The 8763-nt window shown below is 43.0% G+C and overlaps 1 protein-coding gene across 5 annotated transcripts in view; it reads right to left on the reverse strand.

The window, feature by feature from the left end:
- Window positions 1–4097: 4097 nt before the first annotated feature.
- The window catches only part of LOC108502167, a 17384-nt gene continuing 12718 nt past the window's right edge, over window positions 4098–8763 (reverse strand). For 3 of the 5 annotated variants that reach the window (XM_017824791.1, XM_017824790.1, XM_017824789.1), the window contains 11 exons: window positions 8553–8758; window positions 7812–7929; window positions 7564–7730; window positions 7339–7439; window positions 7135–7247; window positions 6966–7016; window positions 6691–6874; window positions 6486–6609; window positions 5310–5406; window positions 4995–5096; window positions 4101–4473 (listed from right to left, as the gene is read on the reverse strand). In XM_017824791.1, coding sequence (XP_017680280.1) covers window positions 5014–5096; window positions 5310–5406; window positions 6486–6609; window positions 6691–6874; window positions 6966–7016; window positions 7135–7247; window positions 7339–7439; window positions 7564–7730; window positions 7812–7929; window positions 8553–8758 — 1244 coding nt within the window. In that variant the 3' untranslated portion in view covers window positions 4101–4473; window positions 4995–5013. Of the gene's footprint in view, window positions 4474–4994; window positions 5097–5309; window positions 5407–6485; window positions 6610–6690; window positions 6875–6965; window positions 7017–7134; window positions 7248–7338; window positions 7440–7563; window positions 7731–7811; window positions 7930–8552; window positions 8759–8763 lie in introns of all 5 variants that reach the window. The other 2 variants (XM_017824792.1, XM_017824793.1) reach the window with 2 other exon arrangements.

The raw sequence follows: 8763 nt of genomic DNA on the forward strand, positions 1-8763 counted from the left end.
CACGTAAGCATTAGGATTTTTTTTTTAAAATAAAATTATACCAGTGCCAGTTCTGCTGCTTGTGGCGAGTTCCTCTGTGGATGACCCCGAGCCTGCACAAGCACAGGGCTCACTGAAGATCATGGGACCCTCTGGGTGAGTCAGTCTGGAGCCTGTGGACATCCTTCACAACAGCCTCACCAAGATCACTTCCAGCCTTGATATGACACTGCAACAGCTACAATGAGCAAATTTGAAACACAGGGATGAGAAAATGCTACATTTACCTCTCATGCTCCCGACAATTGACTGCAGCAATTTGAAGTTACATAAATACAACGCATGATAGCAGGATGTGACCATTTACAGTTTGGAAAGTAAGCAGTGGCCATTTTTTTCTCCCTACAAAGTCTTAATTTTGGACTTTTCTGCATATATTAAGCACATGCATTGCTACCACTTATCTTAGACCTCTGTCTCCAAAAAACCACAAATAATTTACTGACTTGGCCCACTTCATGCCACCTCAGTATTAAAAAGTGAGAAGTCATACCAACTCTTGGTTGATGGTAAGTGGATGAGCTAGAACTAAACATATTCTTGACTGACCATGCCAAGAAAATTAAAAAGAACAGTTGAATATGACCTATGAAGTTTTACTGTGAGAGGAGAGATCACAGATGTGGTTCTGCACAAAACTCTTTAAATGACAGGATACAGATAAAAATCAAAACAGTGAATAAGTATTTTAGAAAACAAAGATGCTAGAGATAATATTCCAGCTTGTGGTGTTTTGTGAATATTTCTTAATTACTTCTTGTGCAGTCATTGGCACAGAAATATTGCACTGGGCTGGGAGTAATTCTATTGCTGGGAGCAGTTCTATCTTACAGTATTTCCTTGTCTCTCCTATGAAAGGACAAAACTGTCATCGTGCATTTCAGCATAATTTGGAATTCTTTCAAAGTAGTTTTGGCCAGTAGGGTTTTCACAATTTCCCCTTTCATGTGCACACGAGTCACTTAGTTCTCTGGCTTTACATCACAATACTAATTTGGGTTTTCAGTCTGAAATTATTAAATAGTATGTGGTGTTCTTTCACTCAGGCCTGTTGAGAGGGTATTAACCATCATTACTCATATCAAAAAAACCTAAAACTTGAAGAGGAGGATGTATATTGTAACTCCCCTTGTCCTGCAAAGTTTCCTGTCTGTAATAGTTTAAGATTTACAAATCTAATGGAGAGTAATAAAATTCTTTTTATGTAATGTATTGTGAAATTTGTGCAACCTCTCAGCCTGTAAAAGGAGTAGGGTTGTGTGCTTTGGATGTTTCACAATGTGGACGTGCTGTGGGTTTATACCTCCACAGGGCTTTAGGTGTTGCCTCCGCCTGAGAATTCCACACCCCTGTGGAGCGCCAGGGTCGGTCCCATCCCCTCCACCACCCTTGTGAAGCCTTTGCTGGTCAAAGTTGTGTGGCTGCACCAGTATCTCAAACAGATGGTTACTGCAAGTGTACACTGACTCTCTTTACTCCAGCTAGAAATGTTTCAGACATGAAACATTAAAAATTCTTTACTTTCCCAAGGTTTCCTACCTATAAACCTACTCCTCCAAAGCCCTTGACCCTTTCCTTCACACAGCCGTCACTGGCAGCCCCTCCATTTGTTTTGTTCCCTATAGTTCGGGCTAATTTGGCAATGAGTAACTGTTCCCACCTGGTGATTTACCTCTAAACTTACAAAAAATACATTATTTCCTTAATACATTGCAGAATGACGAAGAATAACATCACTGCCTTACAGGACAAGGCAAAGAGTAACATCTTCACTCTGTGCTTTTCCCTAGGACTTTATTTCTCTTACTGAAACACTTCTTGTCATGCAGCTTGCAGTGTTCCAAGGCCTTTCCCTTGCTTTTGCAGAAAGGTAGGAAAAAGCTGACAGAATCGCAGGTTAGCAGGGCACAGAGCAGCATGAGAAGTGTTTCATATAGGTTTGGTGTGAGATGTGGCGTAGGGAACAAGGAGAGCCTTTCCAAAGGGAAAGCTGTGGCATGATGAGGGCAAAGGGCTGGGTCACCAAGCGGCCAGAATATATTCCTCTTCCACATGCCTTCCGAGTGACCAACCAAGGCAAGTCAGCATTAAAAGCCTGTAACTCTTTGACTGTTACAACTGAGGACTATAGTGCACTGCCCTGTTCAGTAGGTGACCTGGTAAAAAGTGACTGCAGTGAAAGGTGCACTATTCAAATTTTGTGGGGGATGAACGCCTATGAATCAAACAGCTCTGCAGGTTGTGCTCTCTGTTGTCTGCCACAAGGGGAAGGATTCAGAAAGGCACCCTTGCTAAGAGAAGGATAATATCCAATATTCTTTTATGTTAGCAGATTACTGTGGATCTGCTGCATCCTTTTAATAAAGGCAGAGGCTGGACCATAAAACAGATTCAACCTCAGCCAGTGGCTCTCATGGATAATGGAAAGTCTATCTGCTTTTTTTTTTAAAAAAAAAAAAGAGATCTGGTCAAGGTGGAAGCCCCACCTATCAGCATATTGTGATCATTTGAGTAGAACTCTAGTCTGTTTCTGAAGATTGTTTCCTAGATTTTACCTGTAGGATCCCTTTAGTCTATAAGCCCAGAGAGATTGGATGCAGTCCAAAGCATTGCTTCCTACAGCTCATGATGATCAGACTTTTCATCATTCACATCTTTGTGTTGTATGATGAACGTGTGAAATGGACCTGAAGGATATCCTTGTCTCCCAGCAAGGAATATTTGCAATCTAGGACAGGAGCTAGGTGCTGAAATTCTATCTGCAGTATCTGAGAAGAGGGAGTACTCCCAGAAAAACCTTGCTGCAGAGCAATACACCTGTACAACAGCATGGCTGAGCCATAGCTTGGGAAAGACACTATTTACCTTTGAGGTAAACAGTGAATTTCTAACTCTAACACACTGCGATTTAGTGTGAAAAACATCATCTACCTTGACAGCAGCCAAGGCGGGAGGAAGAGACCAAGAATGTGGAATTGCTCTGGCTTGTCTGTGCAAAGTTGGAAACCCGAAATGCCTGTTGAAATGGAAATACAGGTCTGTCTCCCCTTCTCCCTCTCTCTTTCAACATATCTGCAGGAGAAAGATCTCCTCATCCGTCAGATGGTGGAGGAATGGGTATGGAATGCTGCTGGACCCCTTCCTCGCTTTCCAGGGCAAAAGGGGAAGATCTGGGATATCCCACGTGCTGCAGACAGGTTTACCCAAATCTACTCTGCAAGGCTGCAGAGCAAGTGAACTTTAGTGATGCCACACCAGACCTGTCGCTTGTCTGCGTGGAACTAGGCAGTGTTCTGAGAGAAAAGAAGGGCTAGCACTTAGTCATTATTATTTTCCCTTCATTCCAGTTTAAAAATTTCTAAAGGACTGCATTTTAGATTAACAGAAAGTTATCCTAAACCGATGAGTTTGTTACTGTTATTAAAAATAGGGAATGTGCTCTCCTGGCAAATGCTGGGAGCAGTAACTTGCTGGGCTCTGCAGTGTTGGCTGTGGACAGCAGAGTGCACTGCTCGTACAGCAGAGGAAGGCAGCACCCAGGCGGCTGCTGAGGGGTCTTGGGGTCTTGGCAGTGGCCACAGGAGCTGGGCAAACCCACTGGAGACTGCACAGGTGTGTGCTATCAGCTGGTATCGGCATCAGTGCACTTACCCCCTCTTCACTGCTGTTAAACAGCTACACGTGTTGCAGCCACTCCTGCAGTTACAGTGCAGGCACATCCTGAGAGGTGGTCGTGGGTCAGGTTTGTACTTGATCTCTAAAAAATAATGATGAAGAAGAAAGGCTTTCTGTGTGTACAGAAAACAAAATGCCAGGTAAGTTGTCCTTTTTGCTCATACTAAAGCATCTATCTACTCCCATATTGTAGAGTTAGCCTTTTCCATACAGGGGCAGGTAGGAGGAAAATGAGGAACTAACAGGTTTCCAAGATTCTCAGGTATATGTAATGATACAGACAGAAATCTGTATTAATGAGAAAAAAAAGCATTGTGTTGCATGTGGAAGCAGCAGGTTGATTGGCTCTTTGAAACCAGTGTTGATACACCAGATGGTTGCTGTTGCACATTAGCAAGAAGATGTTCTGTGCTTACATTGCTCTGATGTATTTTTATTTGACTTTTCAGATTTGCACTTTACATTCAGATGTGAGGATTGGCAGTCACTTTATGAAATATTACAAGAAGCAGCTGTAATCAGGGCTGGAATATTTTTATTGATCTGCAAGTCCACATTTCAACAGCTGGAAGAAACAAGAAATATTATTATGCTGCCTTGGGTCATTTTCTGATAAGTTGTCTTCTGTAGCCCCTTTAGAGAGGCTGTCCCACAATTGGGTCACTCCAGGCAAGATAGTTCTGGTGGTCGCTGAAGAGGTAGCTCCTGTGTCCAGTGGCACTGTTTGGAAAGCAACCAGCACAGCAGAGCCTTCAGGTGCTGTAGAAGGGACAGAGAAGGAAGTGAGGAGTGGTGCTGGAGCACACAGCTGACCAGCTCTGGATCTCCACGGGTAGATGAAACTATAATGTAAACCCTAACTGTTTGGAGGATTTGGGCCGTTCAAAAGAATTTGGAATATGGCAGTGACTTGTGCCTTGGTGTTTGATTCTAAAATTTTGGATCCATTTTCTTGCAGACTAGGGGCAGTCCTGTTGAAAACCTGTTGAAATAATACCTGGCTCCAAAAGTCCCTGCTGTGGCCCAACTCCAACATGCCCTGCTCTGCTGCTGGCATCTGCTCCAGAGCCACACCACCTGTGTTTGGCTTGGCAGGTAGCTCTCCTTTTTTCCTCTCTTACAGGCTCAAGCTTATACCTGGAAACTGCAAAATATGCCCATTCCCTAGTTCTTGTTCCAGATCTTTTATTTCTGAGGTCTTGAAGGACAGGCTATGCATCGCTTGTGTCACAAAGCATGGTAACATCTCTAGGTGAGTACACAGAGCCTGGTCTTCTTACCAAATTCAGTTTCCATGTGTCATCTTAGATCTGGAGCAACAATCCGTACTGGTCCAGCAAGTACGTAGCCCTGGAGACTGGCTGAATGGTGACCTGGAAGGGCTGAGAATAATACACAGTGTATTTGTGTAGTTTTTAAGGAATAAATACATGCTACATGTTGTGAGCTCATGTATTAAAGTATGAACTAAAGGTAACATCAGTGTTCACAGTTCATGTCTGAGGCATTTCAGATGCCAAAGTCAGAGCTCATAAGACTCTGAAAAACATCAGGTTGGGGTGCATTGCAATGTTTTTTTTCTCCTGCACACCTACCCTTCCTCTCTGTGTTTGAGCTGCACTGTCCTCTGCAGGTGCTGCCAGGTGGTGTGTTGGTAGGAGAGCACGCTGCCACCAAACAGTGCACATACACCTGAGAAGAAGAAAAAGTGCCACTTGGTCCGTATCAAATGCCACTTTGCAGAGCATTGTGTTGTCTTTTGATCTCCTTTTGCAGAAATTACTGCTGGTTTAGACTTAGGCTTCTCTGAAAGCTTCCAGGCAGCACCTTCTAGCTGAACCTGCCTTGAATTTTAAATTTGGTGTCAAAGAAACCCTCAGGCAGTTTGGTAACTGAGAGGCTGAGACAGGAGAAGTTAAAACCTCATGTGCTGCAGTGTACCAAAGCTAGACAGAAACTCAATCTGGTGCTATATGCAGCTGCACACATAGCCAGAATTGCATCATGTTCATTTCTAGCAAGTTGAGCTGCTTATGAAAGGCTGAGTCAAAAAATGATGCAGTTACTTAAGCTGCCCAAGCAGGAGTACTGCTGTGCCTGGCATCAATACATGTAGTCAGGACGTGCAGTCCACTCAGCTGGGTGCAATAGGAGCAAAGTACCCTCAGGTGACTGTCCTGGGGTTTTCTTTGCTCTAATTAGCTCTGTTAGAGGAGAACAGAATCTCAAAAATTAAGACCAAATCCACATGCCTCTGCTTCCCTTCTCATTGGGCTGGCATCCAAGGAGATGGATGACTATCTGGGACAGATGGGAGACAACAGAGATGAACTTCATGTGAATATTAGGGCATATAAGTTGGCTTTTCTGCTCTAGACATTTTGAGCTGAAATGCTATGAATCTAATCCTACACAAAGACAGAAACACCACATAAAAATCATATTTACATAACAAATTCTTTTGTTTACTTCAGCCAGTCCAATCTTAAGTCAACTGTGTTGTAGAGGCGATCTGAGAACTAAATTAAAGCAGCAGTCAGGCTAGTTGAGTTTAATGCTGACTAGGTCTTAACTCTGTAAAGTGTTTAAATCAACTATTTTTTAAAGCATAGAATCATAGAATATCTCAGGTTAGAAGGGACCCATAAGGATCGTCAAGTCCAACTTCCTGCCTCTTTTGGGACTACCTAAAACTAAACCATATGATTGACTGTGTTGTCCAGATGATCTCAGGATAGGGTCCAGGAGTGGGAGGTGAGCCTTTCACTTACCGGTTCCAGTTGCTTTGCCAGGGTTCTTACTGCCAGCCTTTTAAAGTGAGAAGGGTGTCTGACCCTGGGGCTAACAGGTACTGGGCAGAACTCTGCAGCATACTCACTGCCATTAATCTCACACCTATATGAGGGAAAAGATCAACAGATCTAGAAGAAATTAGGGCTTTGCTGATGGGTGCATTGGTCATTTAGAACTACTTGCCCATCCACAGTGATGTTCCATCTTGGGGTGCTATTGAAGTCCAGAGATCTGGTTACCCAGCAGTTTTCCAGGTATAACTCAACGTTGGAGCTCTCGTCTTTCAGCTCCACCTCAAGAAACACAGGCTCCACAGATTGCTTGAGTATGGCCATGCTGGGCTCATAGAATTCCATGAAAGATTCATCTTGAGAAAATGTCATGGGATTTTGTTGTTTAATTTTATTTAAACTAAAATACTTTTGGAAATTTTCTGATTTTTGTAGGAGGACATTTACCTTTGGACACTCTTGAAACTACATTCAGAGCTTGTCTTACTCTTCTATGTGCTGCAGAAAAGGAAATGTTAGTGAGGTTCTTTAGTAGAAAGTAGGACATGTTTTAACAAGGGAACTCACGGCTGAAAGAGTCGGAGAGGTTTAAAAATGGAGGAAGAGAATTGCCCACCTGCAGTATTTGATATTGGTCCCATCGTACCGGGAGGTGATGTGACTGGATCACTAACGAAGGCCCCCAGCACTAGGGTCTCCTTTGCTTGATAGTAGCACAAGATTGTTAGTCTAGAATAGGAGAAAGGGTCATTTTTGTGTTCACATGTACTTTCCAGAAGCTGTGCCAAAGTGAGCAGTGCCAGTGAGCAGCAGCTCCTACCTGTAATCTGGATCCCTTGTGATTGTCGGTATGCTCTGTCCTGGAAGAGTCTCTTTCTCATAAGAGATTTCATTTTCATAAATAATGTGATCACCTTCAAACTGTGCATATGGGAAGCTCATTAAAAATTGAATCTTCTCAGCATCTGGGGCAGGGGAACAAAAGAGAAAATGCAGGAGAGACAGAGTATTTCAGCAGGTGTATCTGCTCCGGCCATGGGCTTACCCTTGCAGAAGTGCCACAGGTAGTGACATGGAACTTGAAGAAGGCATGCGCTTCATTATACTCTCTAGGCTTGCAAGAGCTGTCCCTTAGTTTGGTTTTACTCATGTCAATGCCAGGAACTGTCTTCATTTGGGCAGATATCATTACAGTACCATCTGGGTGGCATACTGAGAAAGTCAAAGGGTTGGTTATGAACTCATGGAAAGAATCACACATCTATTTTTTGACTGATCAGTTGTATAACTTACTTATAAATTCTGAAGAATTAAAACTGCAGCTAATGGAGAACATCTGTAATGTCTCCATAGTTCTCACTTTCCTTAGGGCAACATCAAACCTTGCTTTGATTTTCTGAAAGGACACTTCCTGTGAAGGAAGAGATAGAAGAGGTGTCTTGTTACAGTACATCATTCATGTGTACAAAGTTTTGCTCTTTAGTTTGTGCCACTTGAATACTAACAAGTCACAGGAGTTAAGTCAGTGTCAAGGCTCAAGCCTGATGCAACATGGGGGCAGAAGTTTTCTTGTATGAATTTATCACTCACTGTCACAGAGATAATTTTGGCTGATTATTGTAAAATAGTTCAGTTGTTTATTACAGCATCAGTTTTTCCCTGCCATGTCTTAACATTTCTAGAAAATGTTCCTTTAAAAGAGCTTCTTTTATAAAACTTCTGTTGAAATATTGTTTCTGGCTTAGTGCAGATGGGACATTTTGCCTCATCTCAGTAAAAATACAGAGGAGTTTGTTTTTGAAGACTTGGTGCATATCTTTTAGAGACGAGTGAGCACTGCAGATTCCATCATACATGGCGTTACCAGAAGGGTCCATGTCCGATGCCTCTTATCCTACTTGCACTGGCTTAGAGTCCTTCCCTCTGGAGGTTTTCCAATATGGGTGATGCCACAGCACTACAAACTGTGACTGGAGGATTCTGTGTAAGCAAACAGTTCTACATGCTTTAAAGAAGGCATTGCTAAACATGTACCTCGTAGATAACTCCCACAGCAAACAGAGGTATTTGCAAGATCAGGTGTGTAGAATTGATAGCTGCCAGATACCCATTGGTGAGTGCAATGTGCCGGTTCAGTAGCGTGTTACCAAGATACAGTTCCCAATACTGGTGCAAGCCAAAAGTAGGGAGGGTTAGATACAGGTTTTCTTCATCACAGGAGCCAACTGCTTCTGGTAGTTCTGCA

The sequence above is a fragment of the Lepidothrix coronata genome, unplaced genomic scaffold (assembly GCF_001604755.1).
Source record: "Lepidothrix coronata isolate B3197 unplaced genomic scaffold, Lepidothrix_coronata-1.0 Scaffold113, whole genome shotgun sequence".
In the NCBI taxonomy this organism is placed as follows: domain Eukaryota; kingdom Metazoa; phylum Chordata; class Aves; order Passeriformes; family Pipridae; genus Lepidothrix; species Lepidothrix coronata.